The 26,668-nt window shown below is 34.4% G+C and overlaps 1 protein-coding gene across 1 annotated transcript in view; it reads right to left on the reverse strand.

Annotated features, from left to right (window-relative positions):
• Rsbn1 (round spermatid basic protein 1) overlaps positions 1–26,668 on the reverse strand; it is a 48,867-nt gene that overhangs the window by 10,844 nt on the left and 11,355 nt on the right. The window contains exons 2-4 of the mRNA XM_005337643.5: positions 24,402–25,075; positions 2,928–3,065; positions 2,472–2,614 (exon numbers count right to left, since the gene is read on the reverse strand). Coding sequence (XP_005337700.2) covers positions 2,472–2,614; positions 2,928–3,065; positions 24,402–25,075 — 955 coding nt within the window. The remainder of the gene's footprint in view (positions 1–2,471; positions 2,615–2,927; positions 3,066–24,401; positions 25,076–26,668) is intronic.

Here is a 26,668-nt window from a genome sequence, read left to right on the forward strand (position 1 = left end):
AAGAGTTTTCATTATAAGCCCTACTGTTCTATTTAATTTCTTTACAACTCTAAGCATACATTTCTTTAATTCTAGCATTCATAAATCAAAAGATCATCTTCATAGGCAATGCTCTTGATAACTAGGCAGTTTTTCACTATTTTTAGCAACAAGAAATTTTAATTACAATACACAAAAAGACAAAGTTGGTATTTACACTCCAATTCATTCATCCTAATTCAAAGTGTTTTTGAATGCTTCACTTAAGAATACTTAATCCCAATAGAGGTAAAATCTGATGGTAGCTTAGATTAGTGGAGAAACAATATATTATTAATGATGTTGGTCCAGCTGCCTAATTATTTGGGAAAAAAGTTAAATTTCTTCCTCTATATGGAAGCCAATTCTAGGTAGATTAAATAGATAAATACTGAAATTATAGAATTAGCAAGAAAAAAATGTAGCTAAATAATTTATAATATTAGAGGAAGGCCTTTCTTAAGCCTACTATTACAGGAAACCTCAGAGAAAAAGATACATAACTCCGACTATATAAAAACAAAATTTTTGAGGGTAAGGGGAAAAAAAACTGAAGTTAAAAGAAAAAAACTTGCAATGATAAAACAAAAAGGTTCATAGTCATAATATACACAGAATTTTTACAAAAAACAAACAATCAAAAAAACACATCAATAAAAATGTAGATAAAAGAAGGGGAGGGAAGGGAAGGGAAGGGGCATAGGAGTAGGAAAGACGGTAGAATGCAATGATCATCATTACCGTAAGTACATGTATAAAGACATGAAGGATGTGACTCTACTTTGTGTACAACCAGAGATATGAAAAACTGTACTTTATATGTGTAATATAAATTGTGTAATATGCATTCTGTTGCCATATATAACAAATTAAAATTTTTAGAAATGTAGATAAAGGAAATTAAAGGGGAATCATCAAGAAAGAAATAACAAAGAAAAATAAACTGAAATGAGACAATTTTGTTTGATCATGTCAACAAAGTTAAAAAAAAAAAGAAATTAGTAGGAGATGTGCAGAAAATGATACTGTCTTACTATACGGATAGGAATATAAATTGGTACATTTCTGGAAATCCACTAAAAATTTGTATACTTTGAAGCATTTAGAAATTTCTACTACGAAAACAAACATACATATGCACAAAGATACATATTTATCAACTACCATCTACCTATCCATCTTTAATCGGTGGTATGTTAAACATGTTTAACATCTGGCTGTGGGGAGGGGAAGGTGGCTGATTAGCAGACGATTTACTAATTTTTTTGGTATAAACACTTCCAACATGGTCAATCTCCAGGCTTTAATATAATAGCATTCCATGTAGAATCAGGAGGTGATGCCCCCGTGAACAGGTACAAACTGGCTCTGGCACAAAAGTAATGTTTGTCAAGATACTATTTATACTGAAAAGTCGGAAGCAATTTATAATGAAGAAGAATTAGTTAAATAAATCCTGATTAACTGCTAGGTTTTACCACACTTCTACTCTGTACTCATAGTTTTTACAAAATATTTTCATGTACCTTGTTATTATATTCTTCTATACTTAGCTCAAGTATCATTCTCCAGTGGTTTAAATTAAGGTTTAAACTAGTTCATTAAAATTTACTTTGGGGCACCTATTTTGAGTTGCTACTTCCATAGAATAAGCAGATATAAAACACTTTCAGTCTTATTAAAAATAAGACTTTTCAAAGCACTAGAGTGAATTAATCTACATTTGTAGATACACAAAATACCATTAGCACAATATGAATTATCAAAGCTCTATATTACAGCACATTATTAGTTTCATTCAGCAAATACTGCTTAGTTACTATTTGTCATGAGGACAGAGATGAATAAAACAGTCCCTGTACTCAGGAGCTCAATATTTAGCATTAAAAAAATGTATATAAATAGATCATTATTGAATAGAATGTTGCAGGCGCACTGAGAAGGCCCTAATTAATTGTCTAAAGGAACAAAGAAAAGCTTTACAAAGGAGGTAACATCTAAGTTGTTTTGAAACTTATTAAGAGTTTGCTGGTAGAAAGGAAGATGTGGTAAGGGATGTGATTCTAAGTGAGTACAAAAAGTATTGAAGGGCCATGGTTTGAAAACTGAATTTACTATGGCCAAAGAAGACTTGAGAAGCAGATACTAAAGTACCACTGGGGCTAGATTATGAAAGATGTTTGTATATCACACTAAAGAGTTTGATCTTTTATCCTGCAGACAGGACCTGGGTTTGAAGAAAAGAAGTAAAAATTAGTTTTTTAGGATGCCGCCTCATGCTGATGACTGAATACAGAGAGACTGGATTAAGGAACTCACCATTAGATTTACTTAAATAATCCAGACAAGTGGTTTTCAAACTGTGCTTAGGTCTCAATCATTTTATAAGCAACCAACTAAAACAAACAAAAAAAAAGAGTAGTTTTGCTTATTTGAGAAAAATAAATGTTTACCGTCTTCTTTTGAAGGGTGACTTTGGCATATCTGCTGTAGGGATCATCTGTTCTCCTGGCCTTACCCACATTATAGGCCCATCATCACTCTGGGACCTACATTGTAGTCGGAGGCTGGAAAGTGTACCCCAGGGCAAAGTCATCTAGAAATCAGATGAATGAATCACATTCTTAAAAATTTTACACCATTTATAGGGTAAATACCTCTCACCCAGACAAAAATTCTAAAAAGCTTTTTTTTTGCACATGATATGTTCGTTACATAGTAATTTACATAAATTTATATAAAAGATTATATAAAGTATGTTCTACTAGTATTTTTTAAACATTTCTATCCAAAACACTGCATAAAATTTAATTTTAATAGGCAAGGTTTTATTTTTAATAGACGCGGTTAACTTTAAAGTGTTCACCTAAGTAATGATCAGAACTTTAATAATTTGAATTAATACTCACTTTCAGAAATGGTGATTCTTCTAACATATCAAGGAACTCTGGGAAATAATCACCAACTTCTTCATCTACTGCTCCAACAAGACTTATCTGTCGCATAGGACCTGCCCGGTAGGTGCCACAGCAGTATGTCCTGTTGACCTGAGATAAAACAAAAGGAGGATGGAAGAAAAAGACTGAAGTGCACTACAATTAGAGAATGAGAATAGGGTATTGTTTTTAATATTACTATTTCTTCTACATACTAAGAACATATTCTTAGATAAAAATTAGTTATTGAGAGGCAGCCAAGCACACTGACAAATATGCTAGAATGATATGTGCCATAAATAAATTTTAATGTGCAAGTTAACCTATAGTTTCAAAGAAATATGGAGACATTCAGAAAACATTTTCTAAGATGATTGTTGAACTGTAAAAACCACTTTACAGTGTGATCTTGGTGAAATTGTGAAAATAAGGAAATTTATAATTAAAATTAGTGAAATTAAAATAAAATAGTGAAATTCAAATAAATAAAATAAATAGTAAAATTGGCAAGGAAGGGGAAAAAAGACCATGCTCAGATTAATCTTCCATATTCTTTATGTATTCTCTAGTTCCAAAGTCTTCACTTCAGGCCAGGTACCAGGATGACTTTACCAAATTCAGTCTCCCATTACTTCCTTATGTCAGGCAGACTGATCTTTATTCTCCACTCAACTTATGAAAAGCTTATTTGTATCTCCAGTGAGTTTCCTCTTGAATCTGCCCAACTTGAAACGTTCTGTTTTCTGTCAACCCAAATCTTAACCATCTTTCAAAGATCAGTTCAAGGTTTTTCCTCCACAGAAATCTTCCTCATCACCCTCTATTATCCTCCCCTTTCCTAAAGTCTGTTACCTGCAAGCACATACACATTTTATCTGTATAAATTAAGAACCCTTTCCAAAGCCAGGCACAGTGGTTCATGCCTATAATCCCAGTGGCTTGGGAGGCTGAGATAGGAGGATCCTGAGTTCAAAGCCAGTCTTAGCACGACCAGGAGCAACTAGTGAGACCCTGTCTCTAAATAAAATACAAAATAGAGCTGGAGATATGGCTCAGTGGTTGAGTGCCCTGAGTTCAATGATATATATATATGTGTGTGTGTGTGTATATATATATATAATTTTTGCAACAAGAATTTCAGATCTTTTGAGTTTTGGAATATTTACATAGAATTTACCAAATGGGCATCCTTAATACAAAAATTCAAAATCCGCAATGCTCCAAAATCTGAAAATTTTGAGTGTTGGACTAAAAAGGCTTCAACCTGTATCAATCCTCAAGTGAATTTAAGGCATATCCTACACAAATTTGACCATAGCCTATCTAGCATTTAAATAGAATCAATCAATTGATTTTAGACAATCTGATATCATTCCTGTGCATAGAGATGGACTAGATTTTAAATGTTGAATTCTAAACCAGAATTTTCACCTCAGATCAGTTACCCAGCATTTTCTACTTCAATTAAGATGTAGATTAAGGCTGGGGATGTGGCTCAAGCAGTAGCTCGCTCGCCTGACATGCGTGCGGCCCGGGTTCAATCCTCAGCACCACATACAAACAAAGATGTTGTGTCCGCCGAAAACTAAAAAAAAATAAATATTAAAAAATTCTCTCTCTCTCTCTTAAAAAAAACTGCAAGAACCTGCATCAGTAAATTAAATGTTCAAGTGGAACTTGGTGAAGAAACAAGCAGAATAATAAAAAGATATCCATTTAAAAAAAAAAAGATGTAGATTAAACTGAAAAGCCTAATACATAGCTGTGCTTTTTAAAAGCTGGGTCTCTAATGAATATTCAAAAATGATTTTAAGAATCAATTGTTAACTGTTTTAAATGCCACCTATTTTGCCTTAATAGGAAGCAGTTTGCATAAATGATCATTTGGTATTTCTTACAATAATTCTTCACCATTAGTTTTTGAGCAATCCTTCTTTTTTTCCATAGATAATTTAACACCACCTGCACTTATACACAGAAAAAAGGGGCTTAGCTCTTGTTTTTCAACTAGTGGAAGTTTCACTAGTTTTTTAATTGGTGCACTATAATTATTCATAATAATGGGATTTATTATGCCATTACTCAAGACATGCACATAACTTCATCAATTTCATTCCCCAGTACCTTCCTTTTCCCCTCTCCCCTTGATATGATTGACTTACTCTATACTGGAGGTTTCTTAAATTCTAATAAATCCTTCCACCAAGATCACTTTAGGTGATCTTTAAGCAGCAACCACTCAGGCCAGAATTACCTTGCATATAATTCTCACACACACACACACACACACACACACACACACACACAGACACACTTCTTTTTTTTTTGCACTTCTGGAAATCAAACCCAGAGATTTATGTATGCTAGGTAACACTTTAGCATTGAGGAACATCCCTATCCCTTACCTTGCATTTATTTGTATGCATTTATCTTCTGTAGGTCTATATGATCACAATGCTAAGATATGTCAGGGGAGGCAGCACAGGAAAGAAGACCATCATGGTGTATAGACATAGGAAGAGGGAAAAGGGAAGATTTTTCTAATCATTATTCTAACTTCTCTAAGCCAAGCACTCTGCAACAACTAAAGCAGATTTAATCTTCAGTACCAGTTTAAGGAATTATATGTTTTCAGGGGTAACAAGAAATATCAGTCCCTACCAAACATCATTCCAACTACTCCCACATAGCAGAAACTCCTTTACAAAGAAAGGATTTCAATCTATATAGGGCAGTGGCATTTTATAAGAGCAATGCCCTAAAAACCTATCGCACTTCAAAGCTCCTTAAGACCAACCCTGAAAACGTACATTTCCATGTGGCAGTTTTCAATTTACTTGGCCTGCTAGCTTTTAAATTATGCAACTCTTAATTTAATTTAAAGAAATTCATATTACTTTAAATTTTGCAAAGAGAGTGAATTCATATTTTTATATCACACTACTTCAAGTTTACCTAATTCAAATACCACTAAATTCAACAGCACTGAACTTGAAGACAACTTTAAAAAAGAAGACTTCTAGAATAATTAATATGTAACAGGAATAAATATAAAGCATCTTTTCCTATTTGGAAAGAGAAAAAAGTAAACCTAAAGCAGGGCATAGGGAAAAAAAGAAGGAAAAAAAAAAAGAGGGTATGACACAAAAGCTTCTATGACTTCATAATTTTATCAAGGCCAACAAGTTTATTTTCATCTACGCATAAGAAAATCTTCTTAAGCTGGGCTTGGTGACACATACCTGTAATCCCAGCTACAGGGGAAGCGGAGTAGGAGGTTCAAAATTTGGAGGCCAGCCTCAGCAATTTAGGGAGACACTGTCTCAGAATAATAAAACAAATAGGGCTAGGGATATAGCTCAGTGGTAAAACCCCACTTGGTTCAATCTCCAGTACTGTCCCCTCAAAAAACAAACAAACCAAAAAACCCTCATCTTAAAAAGCCTCTTCAGGTTCAAACATTTGTGTGAATACCAAAGTTGAGTACATGAGTACCAAAGAATTAAGAATGATTAACAGTGTTAAATTTTTATTTAATGGCAAAAGATATTTACTTTATTTATCAAGTGAATAAATGAGAACATTTATTCACAAAACACCAAGACTCGATTTTGAGAGATGCAATGTACCAGGCCTATTTGGAAAACTGTAGCTAAGTTAACCTAGCTAGACAAAGTCCTTCCCGCTTTCATTACTTTACACTAAATTAAACCTATGGCTTTCCTTTGCCTGTGCATCAGTCCCCTCTTGTTCTCAGTTCCTTCCATATCTACCCTAGACCTCAAGGTTTACCCCTCTCATAAACACTTTCATATTCTATCCTAGTCCTTTCACCACCCCTACCTCTAAACCCCAAACCTAAAATACTCCAGAACAGTCCTGGACCTTTCCATTTAATAAACCAGTAAATCCCTTTTATCATTTAAACCCAACTTTTAAATTAAATATTGTACAACTTGCTTGAGACACCTTTTCCACATCAGAATCCTACTTCTGTAATATGTGTCTCTATTCCCTGTCTGTTCTACCTCACTTTTCTATTCATTCTTCATATCCTTGCAATCAGGCTTCTGCTCATGCCTGTTCACTAAAACAAATCACTAATGATCTCCTCACAGTCAAATGCAAGAAATGCTTTTTAGTTTTTCTTTTTTTGACTTCCTTTTCAGTCTTCCTCCTCTCCAAAATGCGTTTGTTCCAGAGTTGGCCTATTTCTTATTCAACATATTATCTGTGGGTGGTTTCAATTATAATACAGATTTAACTACCACCTGTACCCTGCTACATTCCATATCTATTTCTATAAATTAAAACTGTTCCTCAGAGTCAGACTTTTATATACAACTGCCTCTTGGACAGCCCACAGACATGCTCAAATTCAATACCTAAAAAACTGAGCTTATTTTCTTATAAGAAAATAAGGTTCCCCCTTCACGCCACATCTTTTATCCCTTCTGTATTTGCTTCACCAGTTAGTGAAAATCATTTTCAAGTTCCCAAGCTAGGAATTTACAAGCCCTTCTTCCTCATGCCTTAAATATAAAAATCTATCCTTTTAAATCTGCAGTAACATTACCTTAATTCAGGAAATAATCATTTCTCACTTAACTGCAAAAGCCTCTTAACCAGTATCCTTGTTTCAGGATTCTTACAGTCAACATACCACCTACAAGTATCTCTATAGGGAAAATATTTTGCCATTCAACTTTCCTGTTCTTTAGTAGTACCGTATTACCTACAACATCAACACTCAAAATCTTTTTCTTGGCAGGCAAAGTCTTCCTAGTCTATTATTTAAAAACAAAGCAAAACAAAATAAAAGTGCCATATTTGCCACATTCTAAACAGATATTTCCACATTCTTAAATAATCTGGATTGCCTCCACAACCTTTCACATGTTATTGTCCACCTTTATAACTTCTATTTATCTTTGAAGGTGATTAGCAGATTAAAGAGAATAAAGTAATCAAAATAAGGCTTTATGTTTAAAAACATAAAAATACATTAAAAATTTATAGGATCTGACAAGTTTGATTTGGAGTTACTGCTAGATTTTTTTTTTTTAAGGACAAGAGGCACAGACTTTAGAGTTATCTACAAAACATCATTTTTAAAATGAGTATGACCTGAGGAAAAGAATATAGAGAAACAAAGGATCAAGAACAGCACTAAAGGGAAAATGGATATTTGAGACAAGAACTTCTTTGTTAGCTAATGAAACTGTGAGAGCTGGGTGAAGTTAGGAACCTGAACTCCAGCTAGAAAGAAGGTTGAAGCAGGAGGATCACTTAAAGCCCAAGAGTTGGAAAACAATCTTGTCAACAGAGTAACACCCTGTAAGAAGAAAAAGAAAAAAGAACTGGCAGACTAGGAAGGCATTAATTCCCCAGGAGGAATTTTCACTAAATAATTAGGTTAAAGGAAGTTAACAAATGATTTCTAAGGGAACACATATTATTGATTTAGACCAGGTGTTGGCAAACTACAATGCAAAGACCAAATTCAGGACTACCAAAATATTGCTGGAACACAGTTATACCCGTTCACTTAATGAAAATTATTTTCAAGTTCCCAAGCTAAGAATTTACAAGCCCTTCTTCCTCATCCCCTTCCCATTTCATAAACCCATTCACTTACAATATAATGGCAGTTAAGTCATAAGTACTTGTGAGAGAGAAGTTTTGGCCCCTAGAGGGTAAATATTTATTATATTCCTTTATAGAAAAAGTTTGCCAACCTCTAATTTAAACTACTCAGAAAAGAAATCAGGCAATATGTTTTAATATAAACTTTGTGAAAGAGAATAATATGTATTATTTACTAGAAAACATCCGTAATACAAAATGTCTGATATGTATGTGATAATAAATATTTGTTGAACTTATATATACTGAGGCTAGAAATGAAGTAACCAACTATTAAACTCTGACAAAAAAACAGGAGGAAAAGCTGTTGATCAATAATGTCTGTCACTTGTATTACAATTTTTATTAATGTAAATGTTTGTAATATTAATAATTAGCAACACAAGATAGAATATGAACAACATTTATGACCACAAATTCAACATGTACCAACTGTGTGCAATTGATGCCAAACAAGCAAGCTACTAATTATCCCTAAGTATTCCATCCTTCTTCCTTGTAGTGAGAGAACTTCCTGGGTGTATGGCCAATTGCTACAGCCTCTGTCAGCTAAGTATAGACTGTGACTAAGTTCTGACCAATAGGACATTACTATAAGTATCACAGGCAATTTCCAGAGCATGTCTTTAATAAGTAAAAGGCTTGCCTTCCACTTCCTCTTTCTCTCTTTTTACAGATGAAATACAGAGTGATGGAGAGAGAGGCTCAACCATACACATTACACCACCAGCAAGAACAGCAAAACTTAAAGGAAACTAGAATATTGGAGGACATCATGGAATTAGAATTGCTTATCTCTGAATTGTTAAACTATTTTTCTGCCATTGTATATGGGGGTCTCCTTGTTATGATGGGTTTGCCTATATCTTAAATACTTTTTTTATGAGTTAGGAAATATTATTCATTACAAATGATATCTGGAGTATTATCTCCTAATCTGGGCTAACAAGAAATCTGGGCTAACTATGACATACCCAACAGAAAATAATGAAGGTGATTAGGGATTTACATATCATACAAATTGGAAGAAAAGAACAAGAAACTAAAAGTATTTCAAAATATTTAATTTGAAAAGATTAAAGAAGGAAACATGACAGTCTTCAAATATTTGGAGCCTGCTATGATTTGTCGCCCAAAGGTTCATGTGCAGCTTGGTCCTACACTGTGGTCAGGTCAAGTGGAAAGTAATTAGGTCATTGGGGGCAGGACCCTCAGAAGAGATTACCACAGTCCTCACAGGATTCAAGAGAATGGGCTGTCGTAAGGGAGTCTGGCACCTCTTCTGAACCTCTCTTCTACATTACTATTCACCACTCTCATACAAGTTCTCACAATTGTGATGCCATCCACCATGAGGCCCACACTGGAGCTAAGCAAATAGATGCTGGTGCTGTGCTCTTGAACTACAGCACTGTGAGCTATTTTAAATATCTTTCTTTATAAAGTACCCAAATTTAGGTATTTTTGTTATAACAACACAAATCTGACTAAAAGAGTCTTTATCACAAAGAGATTTATATAACCTTAAACAAAAGAGTTATACAGAAAGAGGAACCATTCATTCAATATAATTTTATATGCTTGAGACTGTCCTCAACAAGTCTAGTAGGGGGCTGGGGATGTGGCTCAAGCGGTAGCGCACTTGCCTGGCATGCGTGCGGCCCGGGTTTGATCCTCAGCACCACATACAAAGATGTTGTGTCTGCCGATAACTAAAAAATAAATATTAAAAATTCTCAAAAAAAAAAAACAAAGTCTAGTAGAAACGGGCAGACACTAAAGTGCTTTTAGAGGTAAAATTATTAAGATAAAGAACAAATTTAGAGACAAACAAAATCTACTGTTATTTTTTCTAAGGTCAAAAGAAAGCTAACAATAGTAAACAGAAAACAAAAGAGAAAAAAGATGAGACTTGACAAATGAGCTGTGATTGGACTATGAAGAGCCTTGAAGACCACATTAAGGATTCTGGACAGTCACTAAAGGGATTGAAGAAAGATAAAGAATGTTATCTAATTTGCCTTTTAAATTTTTGTGGGGTTTTTTGTTTGTTTTAAAGATGGGCCTAACTCTGTTGCCCATGCTGTTCTTTAACCCCAGGTTCAAGTGATCCTTGTTCTCAAGAGATGCATGGAAGAAAAAGAGATCAGTGAGGAGCGTTTTATTATTTTCCAAATCAGGACAGACAAGCTAAACTAATAGCAGTAGAATGGTTTTTAAAAAGAAAAACAAACAAACAAAAAAGACATTTTAAAAGTTTCTGAGTGATAAAATTCTCAGGATTTGCAGAAAGACCGGATATGATAAAGAAGAAAAAAGAGTATCAAGAATGACTACCAATTATGCCATTTGCAAACATACAGAGAAACTACTCTTCTGGAAGAGGACCAGGTTTGAGAAGGGAGATACTATCTTTTATTTTGGACATCATGAGCTTGAATGAATAATGGCTCCAAAGTGTACATGTCCTAACCCCTAGAACCTGGGCATGTTACCTTATAGCAAAAGGAGCTTGGCAAATATGAACAAATGAAGAATCTTGAAATGGGGAGTTTTGCCTGGATTATCTTTAATAAAATTACAGATGTCCTTATAAGACTGTGGCAGAGGGAGATTTGACTAGAGCAGAGAAGGAAGAAGAGTGAAATGCTGAATTTTGAAGATGCACGAAGGAGCCACAATAAATATAGACTAAAAAGGCAAAATATAGATTTTCCCTCAGGGATTCAGAATTGTAAGAGACTAAATTTGTGCTGTTTTAAACCAGAGTTTGTAGAACAAGAACCAGTTCTTCTCTAGCACATCTGAAACACTTTTGTAGATTTATCAAGAAGGCTATTGTTTTTCTTGTAGTGAGTTTATTAGAAGTTCAAAAATTTCTGTTTCACATGTATTAAAATGAAATGAAGTTTCTTTTAATTTAAAAGAGTTTCTATCCCATGAACCCATTTTTTTAAAAAAAAAAACATGTATTTATTTTTCCAGTTTCACATTTGCATTTTTAAAAGATGCTTTTTTTAAGCAAAGAATTTTAATTGTGATCTCCTTTAAAAAAAAATTCCAGATGGAGGAATTTGGGTTGTTATAAAATGTTTAATATTTTTACATTTCCACATTAAAATATATCATAAGCAAGTAAAAACTTTTACAAAATGGTGATTTTTTTATAAAGAAAAGAAGATATAAAACTCATTTTTATATTCGTCTTAAATAGTGGCAATGGCTTAAAAATGACAATTTAAAATGTTGCTTATAATATAGTTTTGCCTGCTAAATTCTCCACATTTTGTAACCTGCTTTATTTCTTTGGGCATAAAGCATTTTTGCTTAGTTTTGTGATATTGTATATGTTTTGTCCCAGTTGTATAGAAATGTTTCAGTCCATCATCCAGCTTTGGCTGCTGAAATCATACAGCTGTAAAGATTTGCCTTTGTTTCTGTTAGACTGCTTTTCAGTTCCGTATTGAGTATCTTGAGTACTGTAAAAAAAGATGTCACTTATTCCTTTAAGGCTGTTTTGTAATATATATAGAGAGAGAACCAAATGTAGAACTAGAACCAGTTTCCAAGACCCTGTATATATACAGTATATACACACACACACACACACACACACACACACACACATATATGGTCTGGAATTGTGTTTTTAAAGGAAAGCATTCCAGTATGATACTGTGTTTTCACCAAAGTGCTATTTAGTTTAAACTTCAAACTATGTCATGTCATTTAATAAAGTGACCAAAATGCTGAGGCAGGAGGAACATAAATTCAAAGCCAACCTCAGCAACAGCAAGGCGTTGAGCAACTCAGTGAGATCCTGTCTCTAAGTAAAAATACAAAATAGGGCTGGGGATGTGGCTCAATTGTTGAGTGCGCCTAAATTCAATCCCCAGTTCTCCTCTACACCCTGTAAAAATAAGGCTACTGGGTTTGGAATTAGAAGAGTCTAACCTAAGAATATAAATCCTATTCACCAGCAGTAATTGAAACCTTAGAATTAAGAGATCTCACTAGAGAAAAATCATAGAGTTCAAAGAGAGGAGGCCTTAGAAAGCTTTGGTTAAAAAAAAAAAGGCGGGGGTGGGGGATACTGGCAAAAAAAAAAAAAGAAAAAGAAAAAGAAAAAAGCAAAGGAACAGTTAAATAGAGAGACTAAGAAGCAATGTTAAGAAAATAGTTCATGAAAAACTTGGTCAAAATGCTGCTGACACTTTCAGTTTAAAAAAAAAAAGATGAAAAATGCTCATTTGGGGGCTGGGGATGTGGCTCAAGCGGTAGCGCGCTCGCCTAGCATGCGTGCGGCCCGGGTTCGATCCTCAGCAGCACCACATACCAACAAAGATGTTGTGTCCGCCAAGAACTAAGAAAAAATAAATAAATGTTAAAATTCTCTCTCTCTCTCTCTGTCCCCCTCTCTCACTCTCTCTTTAAAAAAAAAAAAAAAAAAAAAAAAAAAAAAAAAAAAAAAAAAGAAAAATGCTCATTTGGTGTTTTGAAGACATCATGGGGATAGAAATCAAATTTGTATGATCTGAGAAGCAATGAGGAAGTGAGGACAGCAAACATAAATAATTCTTCTAAAAAGTTTGGCTGTGAAAATTAGATCGACAGAAAGTGAAATGGGATTAAGGGAGAGTGTTTAAGATGGAAAGACTGTACAGGCTGTATAAACTGATTCCCATCAACAATAGAAAAAAGTACGTGTTGTCCCACACTTCAATGACACAATCTTGTCAAAATTTTGAATGTTTAACAATTCGATAAGAAAATTTTATCATGTTGATAGTTTTAATTTCTTTTTTATCAGGAGTGAAGATGTGTATTTTAGAGGTTAAAGGGTCATTTGTATTTCTTTTTCTATGAACTGTCTATTCATATTGCTTATTTTCATACTGGGTTGTTGGTATTTCTCTATACAAGGGTTCTTAGGGAAGTTAATGCTCTGTCGGTGATATATGTTGTAAATGATTTTCATAATTTGTTTTATAACTTTATCTACCATGCTTTCATTTGGGGGATAAGACTTCAAAAGACCTTTCCCATTTCAAAATTATAATAGAAGTTTTCTATGTCTTCTTTTATGTCTCCATTGTTTACATTTAAATCTTTGATCCCTTTTGCAGTTTACCTTGGAATACAGTGATATGGATACAAAAATAAATACTAAGTAGGTATCCAGATTTCCTAACACTCTCTTTTTTCTCTGCCACTAGTGATATGATTATGTTATATTTTTATATATCAAATACCTGTATGTATTTTGATCTATTTCTGGACTTAATTTTCTGATTCATTGAACAATGTTCTTAAACTAATATACATTGACTTAATAATTAAATCTTCAGAATGTATTGCGATCTGGCAGGAAACTCCTCCATCATTATTTTTCTTTTCTGGCTGTACTTGCCTATTTTTTTCATAAAAACTTCAAAATTAGCTTACTAGCTTGGTTGTCCCAGAAAAATCAACTATTTATATTTTGGGAGAGATGGTGTTCAATTTGCAGTTTAGGAAAAGTGTCATATTTACATTGATTCCCTTTATCCAAAAATAGTTTTGTTTTGTTTTTTTTTTTTAAACACTGTGAATGCTGAGTGGACTGATTAGAATGTCCTGGTATCCCATAGCCTCTCTTGTATGTCCCATATGTCTTAGTAAAGTTTTCATAGGGGTAAATTCAGTATTAAGTAGTTAGACTATCTGCCTCCCACTAGTCTAGTGGAGAAAGGGAAAAAAGGCATTCAAATCCTCAGAAATCATGGATAATTGTCACAAGCCATCCATGGGCTGTGTGTGTGAGCTATGTGCATTATAGCCATATGAGGGGACAGGTCTGGCATTGCACACTGATTGGGCTGGGCAATGCTAGTTCGCCTCTCCACTTGCTCTGCTAATGATCCCACAGAGCACCTGAGATGGGTATGACCTGCCAAGTGGTCAATCAATCTGCTGACCACAAGACATCACAAAGCAAGACTCCACCTTTGAAACCTTATCCCCTGCCTTATTTGGTGACGAACATTCTATCAAACTTCTTTGTTGGTCCCCCTACAAAAATAAAGAGATTCCAGGTGCACGCTCTCTCTTGCCTTCCAGAGTGGAAGAGGACCCTTGAGGTCACAGAGCAGTCCGTCCCTCAATATGAAAATTACTTCTGTGTCCTGTGCTTTTTTCACCTTTTTCTTAGCTTAATGTTCCAGCCAGCTCTTTGAACCCAGTTCATCTTGTCAGTGCGAGGAATTATATTTTAATACTAATGGGAAGAACCTGGTGAAACAGTAAAAAGGCCTATGATTTAAACATGACAGATTGAGCATATGATTTACCTCTGTTCCTTATCAAAATCCCAATCAAGTGACAGTAACATAGAAAGGCTATAAATTCCAGAAAGTCAAAGAAAAGAAAAACTACCAAAATATCTTTGAAAGTTTAAAAGTTATATGAGAATTGGTTGACTGAAAAAATTTAATACTGAGTCCTGGTACAGAGGAATTCAAGAAGCCAGTTTGTGCTGCAGAACCATGGAAAGGCTAAGTATCATAGAAGGAAGGGAACAAGCAAGCAACTAAAAACCAAGGAGACTCCTTTTCTTTCTTTATCAATTTTTAGAGAAAGTAAATCAAAAGGACTACAGATATAAGGATATCAGCTATGAGAGAGAGTTGTTATACTGAAAGCAGGGGATTAAGCAAAATTCCCTTAATCAATTACCTCCTTTTATAACTCAGTTTTAAGAATTGTAGCCAATAGGAGTAAAAATTGTGGGGGTTCTCAGTTGAAGAATTCTTCATTACTTATACTTTTCTGTATGTATGAAATATTCATGGTAATTTTTTTCAAATAAAGGAAAAAAGATCTATCTGAAAGCACCTTATATTATGCTTGGTTTTGAAGGATTCAAGAGGAAAAAACAGGATGCCCAAAAAGGATCCAGAATCATGACAACACTGGCTTTCTCAATAGGAGACTAGAAGCTTGAAGACATTGGAAAAATGCCTACATAAATCTGAAGAAAAATGACTTCTAACCTAAAATTCCATATCTATCTAAACTACTAACCAAATGTTATAGAAGAATTTCATACATGTGAGGTCTTACTTGAGCCAAGTAATAGTCATAGAATGCTAAAACAGGAAAAGAAAAAAATAGAAATCCAATGAACTATGATATACTCATAACAATTAATTAAATATAGTGGTTAAAATGAAGTAACTAGAGGACTGGGGATGTAGCTCAGTGGTAGAGTGCTTGCCTACCATATATGAGGCCCTAGGTTCAACCCCCAGTAAACTCCACCTCCAAAAAATAAAATAAAATGAATACATGAATCAACATAACCTCATAAAACAATACTGAACCAAAACAACCTAAAGAATGATACATGCAATATATTATTTATTAAATTTTAAAACATAATTACATATGTTGTTTTATGTTTTAGCACAGCAAATTCCTTCTCTGTCTCTCTCTTTGCCTGACTCTTCATTCCTGCCTCAAATAACCTGAGGACAGAGGACTACCCTCCTAACTCTTGTGCCCTCCCTATCTAGGATCTGTAAGTAAAAAGCGTTTGAGCTTTTTTCCTATTGATGGTATTATACTGAATTTGGAGGGCTGGGGTTTCGGCTCAGAGGTAGAGCACTCGCCTAGCATGCACGAGGCACTGGGTCTGATCCTTAGCACTACATAAATATAAAATAAAGACATTGTGTCCACCTATGACTAAAAAGATATTAAAAAAAAAAAAAAAAGAATTTGGAGCCTGCCATCTAAAGAACCAGGGACAACCACCTGGTTTTTCCCCAGGAAACCAGGGGGAACACAAAGTTAGGCTCCCAGCACCACAGTGATGGTCAGGCAGGCAAAAACTAGAGATGGATCAGATAAGAGCCATAAGGAAATACATATATAAGGAAATTTTCTGTGAAGATCAAACAAATAGGCATTAGGCCGTCTACCAGGTAAAAGTATCCCACGAAAGGCACACTGTAAACACCTATATCCATTTCCCCTTTGTTTCTCATTAGGGCAGGGATGCTAGTTGCTCTGGTACTAGAACCCCAGTTTAACTGGGGACCCTCAAAACATATATAAGGTAGTAAAATAAACATGATAAACTAGAAATTCAAAATGAAGATTTTCCTTCTGGGGAGAAAGGAAAAGTTAATTATTTTTTTAAAAAGTGAAAGACACAAAGCATTAATTCATTTAGTACAATTTATACTTTTATTTATTTGAAATGGAGGAGGAAAAGTTTGAAGAAATGGGGATGTGTAATTATCATTCAAGATCCTAAGCAAATGGATACAATATTTCTATTTGGGATGATGGAAAAAGTTTTAGAAATGTACAATGGTGATGGTTCTACAACAGAGAGTGTAATTAATGCCATAGAATTATACATTTAAAATGGCAAATTTTATGTTATGTATATTTATGACAATTTTTTAAAAATCCTAAACAGGCCTAGAGATGAAATCCAGAACACAAGTAGAAGGAATAGTCTTTGAGGAAAAACCGGGATATCTTCTCTATTTATAACAGGAAGAAATGAAGAAAAAACACATACGGATAAAAACTTTGAATAGTCATTATGAAGAACAAGCAAACAGGCAGACCGAAGAAAAACCGCAAGCTTCCTAGGCAATGCTGAAGGCCCAATAGGAAGCCTTATGAAACCTTAGAAACAAATAAGATCCCGTATGAATACATAAAATTTTTTTTCAATTGTACTTTTGTCTCCTAGATTATAATGCAATGAAATTCTAAGAAGATAGTACCTACAAACCAAATGAAAGGAATTAGAGAATGGTAGATGACGTATGTGGTGTAAAATGTGCTTCTTAAACTTGCCTGATCAGAGAAATCACCTTGGGTAAATTATCTCAGGCCTTGCTCCAGATTTAATGACTCAAAATGTCCAGGAAAAACCCCTCAGATTCTGATATATATTTTAAACTAGGAACTCCAGATTATTCTTTGAATCTGGCAAGTCTGGGACACTCTGGCCTGGAAATGACATCTGAAAGCAAAAAAAAAACAAACTGTGTTTCACAGCTTCTCATTGTGTATGTATTAGGCATAATGGAGGAAGAAACAAAAGTAAGGACTGGAAGGAGTTAAGTAGAGACCAAAGAACAGAAAAAAGTAAAACTTCCATGGAAGCCAAAGACATATGCCAATAGGGAAAACTCACACTTTTATTAAAATCAGAAGAGTATAGTGGGGAGGAAGAAAAATGTGGAATCAAGGGAAATGTACCTATATGAAAATAGTAGTTAGCTTTACATGCATTCAAAATATTTAATGCATTTACAATAGCTATAAAATATCAAATAATTATCTTTAAATATACATATTGCTCTATGTCAACACGGATGTAGTCCTTTAGATTAGAAACTTGACAAAGTTATCCTGTATAATTTTCTGAAAGCTATGCAAGCTTGACTCTGTCCCCTATAAGTAGCACTTCTCTGTTGGGGCGGGGTAGGAGTGGGGGTGGGTACCGGGAATTGAATTCAGAGCACTCAACACTGAGCCACATCCCCAGCCCTATTTTGTATTTTATTTAGAGACAGGGCCTCACTGAGTTGCTTAGGGCTTTGCTAAATTGTTGAGGCTGGCTTTGAATTTGGCGATCCTCCTGACTCAGCCTCCTGAGCTGCTGGGATTACAAGTGTCCGACACTGCACCTGGCCTAACACTTCTTAAAAAAAAAAAAAGTCATGGGGCTAGGGTTGTAGCTCAGTGGTAGAGCGCTTGCCTAGCATGTGTGAGGCACTGGGTTCGATTCTCAGCACTACATAAAAAATAAATAAATAAAATAAAGTTATTGTGTCCATCAACAACTTAAAAGTAAAAAAGGTCATACATCAGTTAAAACTCAAGAAACACCAAGCAGAAACGCACTATATGGAAACCCTGTGTATGGGGTAAAAAGAGGGTAGGGGTTCATTATTCCACAGAACTCATGTTTCAGGAAGAAGCTTATTTAAACTAAATGCTTAAAAAACAGAAAAGAAAACTCTAGCCAGCAATCTTCCCAACCTTGTCACCTGTTAGTAGAAAAGGAATTCCCACTTTGAAACAAACAGTGAAAATGGTATGAGTGGGTCAACTGAGTTTATTACAAGCTTTACTTAGAATAAGAGAAAAAAAGAATCCAACCCACCACTTTTATTTATGCTGTTTTGTAAAGCCAACTACTTAATTATTTCTCATTTTATACAATGCACTGATATGCAGAGTTCCTTAAAGGTTCAGTTATTTCCCCAACACACACTCTTCAAGTTCTACTTTTTATTAGTACTATCAATTTACTATAAATTCTACTAGTTTCATTCTTTATTAGCACTACCAATTTACTATAAAATGTTAATTACATTAATCAAAGATCAGAGAGTATATAATAAGCCCATTTAAGGCCTTACCCCAACACTCAATGGGGAAATAACATTTTTTGTTTTTCTCTGAAACAGTAGGCATTAAAGTTGGATACTCTAATCCTACAAAACACTACCATTTTATGGAGTAATAAAAATAACTAAGAACTACTACTACATTAATAAAGTTAAAACATCATGCTTTTCAGTGAGAATCCTCTATATTATATACACAGAAGGGTTTTTTTAAAAAAAAATTAAAACATGCACATTTGCCAGTATCCCCCAAGCATACATAAACCTGATTCTTCTCCATATACACACTTAATTCCTATAAGATAGCATCTCAGATGGTGATATTTAAAACAATTCCCATTTAACTTCACTATGTATTTATTTATTTTACAACTAGAGATTGAATCCAGGGGCACTCTACCACAAATCTGGATCCCTATCACTTTTTATTTTCTATTTTGAAACAGGTTCTCGCCAAGTTGTCCAGGTTTATGAGACTCTCCTGCCTTAACTTCCTACCCGACCAGATTACAGGTGTGCATCACTGAGCCAGGCTCTTTGACAGGGTCTCGCTAAATTGCCCAGGCTGGTCTTAAACTTTTGATCCTCCTGCTTCAGCCTCCCACATTGCTGGAATTTATAAATGTACACTACACCTGACTAATTTCACTATATTTTTAGTGTTTGTTATTGTTTTCATTTGCAATTCATTTGTAGAGTTTAAGACTTAGACCTTGCTGGTCCATGGACCAGAAATACCGGCATCAGCTGAGACCTGGTAAACTATAAAATCCCACCCTTGCCCTCCAAAAATCAAAATCTGCACATTAACAAAACTCCCAGTTGAATCATATGCATATTAAAATTTCCTATCCCCTACCCTATAGGATATTATATCATTCAGAGACAGCAGAAAAATAATTCCTCTCTGAAGATCTGCCATTATTTAGTCCTGGGAGAAGATCCTAACTAAATTATGACCTTTTTCATTTATAAAATGATACTTGAAAAATGGCTCTTTCCTTTTTTAAAGCCCTGTTAGTCCATAAGATAACCAAAAGATCTGAATTTCTAATCAATTTATCTGCTGTAACAAAATTTTTATAAAAAGGGGAGACAAGGATCGCATAGTATTGCAGTTATAATAATTCAAAGTTTAAAGCTGCTAAAAATTCTTTCAGATAGCCAGTATTGTAATTACAAGATACAATGCCTAATCAAAAACATCATAAATTACGTTTATTCCTATTAAAGTATGTGTGTTTGTATAGATTTTTTCTTAAGAGAAATACATTTCAATGTGAACATTAATTTTTCTCCACCAAATGAAACCGGTCCCATAAACACTTGGGATTTTTTTAGTTCAAACTGATAGTTAGCCAATAAAATTTAGACCTGAATACATACATGTAGCCCTTTAGATTAGAAATAAATTTAATAAGTTAGCTGAAACTCCAAACTGCTGAAATTTCAGTAAACAAATAAGTATCAGCCTGGTGTAAAAGTGATATCATGAAATACTTCCTTTGGTGTTAGAATATTTGAGTATTATAAAAAGTTAAAAGGGGGAAAAAAAAGGTTCTATAAGTGGATCCTAGCTTTAGCCATTACAATAATCTAAAAATATATAAAAGTAACAGAAGCTATAATTTTTCTTGCACAAAACAAACCTACATTTTATTTCCTTTTGCTAGAGCAGATGAATTCTAAAGTAGTGATTCTCAAACTTTAATGTGCATATGAATCATCTGGGGATCTTTTAAAATGCAAATTATGACTCAGAGGATCTGAGTAAAAATGAGACTGCATTTCTAACAAGCTCCCCAGAGATGCCAAATTCATATCACAAGCACACTTTGAGTAGCAAGGACAATAATTCAATGTCCAGGGTTTGCAAAGCACTGGTCTTGATAATGTTTCCAATTAAATTACTAATTGATCAACCTAACACTTTTCCATCTTTATCTTACAGGATCCCTCATACAATTGGTAATATTTTTATCACCCTATCATTCTTAAAATCTTGGAAACCTGTATCCCAGTCTTTCTGGTCTCTTCCCATGTTCCTATACTTAAATTCAGGTACATCACAGGATTTTACCCTTAGCTTCATCTCTCCATTCTAATGCTATCCCTAATTATATATGCTAATTGATCCAACTTCTGCACCTCCAGCCTAAACATGTCTCCCAAGTTTTTTTTTTTTACTTCCCAAGCTTTTTCAACCCTGTATGCAGCACCATCCTATCCTCTCTTTGTCCAAACCACATCTTAAGACTCTTCCTCTCTTTCACAAAAGTCCACTTAATCTCTATTTTGTAATTCTCAAAATCTTATTCTTTTCTCTCTAGTGTCAATACCAGTTTGGGCATGGATCATTCTTGACCTAATGACTATCCCAACCTAACCAGTACTCTTGCTTGCCATCACATATTTCCCTCAATCTCCACATTTCCCTGTAATCTTCGCAAACATAAATTGATAAAATTCATTAATACCTCTCCCATTACCTTTAGGAAAAAGTATCTTAAGGTATATAACACTCTCCACACTCTTGATTTTCATTCATTCATACTACCCAACCCCCAACTCCAACCACCCCTTTACAGCAAGCATGTCCTCTTGCCCTATTTAAGCTATTTACAGCTCCCTGAATGTGGCACATTCTCAAATGCCCTCTGTACATCAACATTGGCTATTATTCCCTTTGATTAAAAATGTTCCTACTAAGCTAAGTACTAATCTGCTTTCAACATTATACTCAAGCATCACATGCCTTAAAATGCCTTTTCTAATCACTTCAAGTCTGATGTAAGTAACTGTGCTTCCCTCTCAATGGTAGGATTTTCCTTACTGCAAGTCTCTACTACTTAAACTGCATTATAATTGCTGGTTTATTCATCTCTTGCACTAATCTGATTTCATGAATTGGTCCTTTTAAGAACTGAGTATCCAGTACACGGTAGGTTCTACGTAAATATAGTCATGAATAATTATTATAGCTATATATTTAAACAAACAACTTCTAATGGCTATGTCTCTAAGGTAATTAAAAATTTTACTTGATCTTATTTGTAAGTTAATAAAATTTTGTAAGACTTCATAAAAATACCCTAGGAATTCATTTAATTCCCCCTAATCTAAAGGTAGTTGTTAAAAATATTAAAAACAAAGCCTTTTGAATTTTGTTTTAAACTGAGATACTTTAATTTCACTGACCACAGCGTAGATAAATAAAAGCACTAATTTCTTTTCCCATAGCTGAAGTAAAAGAGGGAATAGGGCAAAATGTTGTGAACATTGTTCAGACAGCCTCGGTTTTCATCTTGACTTCTACTTTCTAGCTCTATGACCTTGGATAACATCATACACATCCAAAGCCTGTTTCTTCAATGCATAACATAGATAAAATTGCTTACTATGCCCCCCCACCGTTATTTAAAATATTCAGATGTGAATTTGAAAGCATTTCTACTAAACAAATCTGAATTATTGTGCTAGCATCTATCCAGTATCTGCGAAAGATTTTATAAGTGCAAATTTAAAGCTTCATGGGCTAATTCAACCTCCTAAATTTGCCTAATACTTCTCTCCAATGGCTAAAAATTCATAAATAATATTAAGTTCCAGGACCACCAGAGTACAAGACCCATTCAATAGTCCTCAATATTCTTATGTGGTGAAAGTGTTTAATATAATGTAATAATGCAATATGTTATTTTAAAGTTGTTATTTTAGAAAACTCAAAGTTAATCTCAAGGTAAGTTGTTGGTACAGTCATTTAAATTTCAGCTCCATTTTAAAAAATTGGAGGACAAAAATCAGCAGGGAATATTTCAAGATGTCTTCTTTTATTAACTATTTAGACTGGGTTGACACATAAACTTGATCCAATATAGTACAATAGGAAATTTAAATAGTCACCCTTACAAAGCCAGGACATGCCCCCAAATTTCAGGTTATTTCTCAAATATGCTTGCTGGTCTATCAGAAAATTTGCTGCATTTCTCTAAACTGAAAAAGGGATAGATCATGTTAACTCTGCTCTCAGCAATATCTTTCTTTGTTAAGTAGGGACTTATGGGAATTATGAACTACATCAGAATTGTTTTTAGTCTCTTCTGCAATATTTATAAAAATAGGATTCCTTAACCTTTGAAGGGAAAAATTCCTTAAAAAAAAAAAAAAAAAAGAAAAAGAAAATCTACTACAAAAGTCAGCACTTCGGTACCTGATTGTGGTAACAAGGCCAAAATCCAAGACGAAGCCCTTTATTGCACATCGTGTTCCAACATCTTGGGCAGCCCCATCTTGCGACCTCTCCAGATTGGCTGCTCCTGCTCTCTCTACTGCAGAGAGAACTTCAATTAGAGAAATTCTGAGGCTCATAAATCTAAACTGGATACTCCCCTCACTGGAGGCAAAGATGTTGAGACTTACTAAAAAGATTCATGTTAGAGGAGGGTTCAGATAAATCTAAGTGGCTTGAAACCACTATAATGTAAGCAGCTGAGAGTCTTATTTTTACAACAGTTTATTTACCTTTAAAAAAAGAGAAAGGAAAAAAAAGAAAAAAAAAACCCTAAGGGAAAAGAATGGCAGCAAATTACTAGATAACCTGAAAAAAAGAGGCTATATAATCATGAATCTCTAAAAAGTGAAACAGTCTAAACTTAAATTTACAGTATAAACAGTATAAACTTACAGCTGACCATTCATATTCACAATCTTTATGAGGAAAGCAAGCAAGAAAAAACTAGGATACATTATTAACTTCTTAATGCCCTAAAATAACCTCATTGAAAAAATGTTTGGTTAAAAACTGGTTAGGAAGGCAATGTTTCCCTGCTGACTTAAGCCTAGCTGCCTAAGCAAGGCTTTAAAAAATATCTTCACCTGCTAGAGTGCATAGGCAGAAGGAGCAGAGACTATGGCGGTCTTCCTAGTGACACTCCCAAGTCACATAAATGGGGTATATTTCTGGGATAGACTGCCAACAAGTTACTGAAAGAAGAGAAACAAACCCAACTAAAACCTGGCCAATAAATAGATCAATATCCTCACAGGTTCTATGATTATGACCAAAAGTCTTAACTAAAGTTACCAAGGCTATCAGATCTAAATCATGTCCTCCACACTAAATAAGCTGATTTGTGAAAGACTGAATTAGTTTTCAAGTTGGTTTTCCATAAAGACTTATAATGAAGCACAATATGTATAAAGCATTTCTTCAAGCAAATAAAAGCTCCACCCAAAGACCTCAGTAATTAAGACTTTACAACTGGAGGAACAATTTCAAGTACCATTATCAATCAAACTGTGGTGATGTGAGCTACGCAGCAGAATGAAGACAACATTGTTGAGATACTATATTTACTAAATAATAATAATTTTACCTTACCTGAGTGTGAAAATTTGAAATGGTTGTTGTTTCAATATCTTTCTTGCCCAGAATTTCCATTTTCACTGGAGTGTTGGGGAAATTAAAAGCAAAGTAATCCAAGAAGTCTGGGAGATAAGCAGCCGCTCCATGCACTATTGCTAAAGCATAGTAAGCAGCATTTTTCTCATTTTCACTGAATGTCAAAGCAAGAAACTCCTCAGAAAATCTCTCCATCTCCATTGGAGACAAAAATGAGAGTTCATCCATGTAAGCATGAAGGACAAGAGCACCACCATTGGACTGGTGTTCCTCGTGAATAAAGTTGCTAAATTTAGTACCTGTTTTTAAGAAATTTCTACGAATAGAATGTTCCTGGTGAGTCATAAAAGGTGTTTGTACTCCCTGGGGTACCCGATATTCTTGCATGCCCAAATTTAATCGGCACAGCTGTTCATCTTTCAGATACCTGAAGGACTCCTTATTAACTCCTGAAGTGCTATTTATTTGTCCTTGGGTGAGAATTTCCTTACTGATGCGGGTCAGGCCAGCACAGACGGTTTGTACTTCCTTATTGTACATTTTAAGGCGTCTTCCTCGCATGTCTTCTCGATGTTTCTTTTTCTTTTTCTTCTTTATTTTCTTCAAGACAAAATCATCAGCTCTCTGGGTTTTACCATTTTCATCTGGTGTTTCTGGCCACAATAATTAAAAACAAGTTAGTTGCTAGGACTAATGTCAACATACAAGCTTCTTAAGGTACTAAAAAGGTACTCAAATCAAATAGCCTCCTCTCAATTCTCAGAATTTGCTATTACAACTTAGAGCCTCAGGAAACAAATGAAACTAACACCTGGGGATGTGGCTCAGTGGTCTAGTGCCCCTGATCCAATCCCCAGTACCTACCCCACACACACAAAAAAAAACTAAATATCCAAGTAATTTCAAACCTGACATACTGTATAAAATATTTGTTCAGTAAACTTTGTAAAATTTAAACTGAAGCTTTTCATATTTCATATTTACTGTTAAGTCTATAAATTATCTATCGGCTAATCAAACAACAGTGAATTAAGTCATAAAACAAAATGACAAAATCTTGCCTACGAAATTGTCATTGTTTTTTGGTATATGGGTTTTGGTTTTTGTTAGAGGGAGGTGTTTCTTAGAAGCAGGATTCATTCTCTATTATTGTTCTTAAAATTATAAACTATATACAACCTCAAAAATGGAGGACAACTTGATGATATATATCAAAATCCCTGAAAATATTTACAATTCTCAGACCTCAAACTCCAATTCCAAGTCAAAATTACTTAAGAAAATAATTGAAGATCTATAAAGATATCAATGACTGTATTATTTAAAACAACAAAAACCTAATCTAAACCCCTAATAATCAGGGTCCGATTAAACTCTGATAGTTACACATTATAAAATACTACCCGGTCATTATATACCATAGATGAAAAGAATTGACATACAAATTATAAGGTTACAAAATGCTTACAATGTTACTCTTCTAGAAAGCCTACTCTAATAACTCCTCCCCTACCTAAGGGAATATGTAGCAATAGCTATTCCTGCTCCCTGCTCCCTTAGCATTGTACTTCTACCACAGCACTTATTATACTCCATGTTATCACATATTTAATTTTTCACCTCCTCTCTAAACTGTAAGCACTGAGCTCAGTGATATATATCTTACCTTTCTTTCCAAAGCACTAGATACAGGTATATTCTGATCCCATTTTTATATTAGACATTCATTTGCCAGGTGTATATCTGGGCACTAAGGATATGATGGTTAAGACAGGTAGAATCCCTACTCTCTCTGTTTAGTTTTATTTGGTACGAGGTATTGAACCCAAGGCACTTTGCCACTGAGCCACATCACCAGTCCTTTTTTTATTATTTTATTTTGAAACAGAGTCTCACTAAGTTGCTTAGGGCCTGCTAAATTGCTGAGGTTAGCTTTGAACTAGTGATACTTCTGCCTTTGCCTCCCAAGTCGATGGAATTACAGGCATGAGCTACCATGCCCGGTCTTACTGTCTTAAATATTACAATCTGATCAAACAAGGAAAAGAAAGTACAGTTAGTAATAAGTAGGTTTTTATTTTTTTTAATTTATTTTTTAGTTGTAGTTGAACACAATACCTTTATTTTATTTATTTATTTATTTATTTTTATGTGGTGCTAAGGATCGAACCCAGCACCTCGCACGTGCTAGGCGAGTGCTCTACCGCTGAGCCACAACCCCAGCCCATAAGTAGGTTTTTCTAGAT

This window comes from Ictidomys tridecemlineatus, chromosome 11 (genome assembly GCF_052094955.1).
Source record: "Ictidomys tridecemlineatus isolate mIctTri1 chromosome 11, mIctTri1.hap1, whole genome shotgun sequence".
NCBI lineage: Eukaryota > Metazoa > Chordata > Mammalia > Rodentia > Sciuridae > Ictidomys > Ictidomys tridecemlineatus.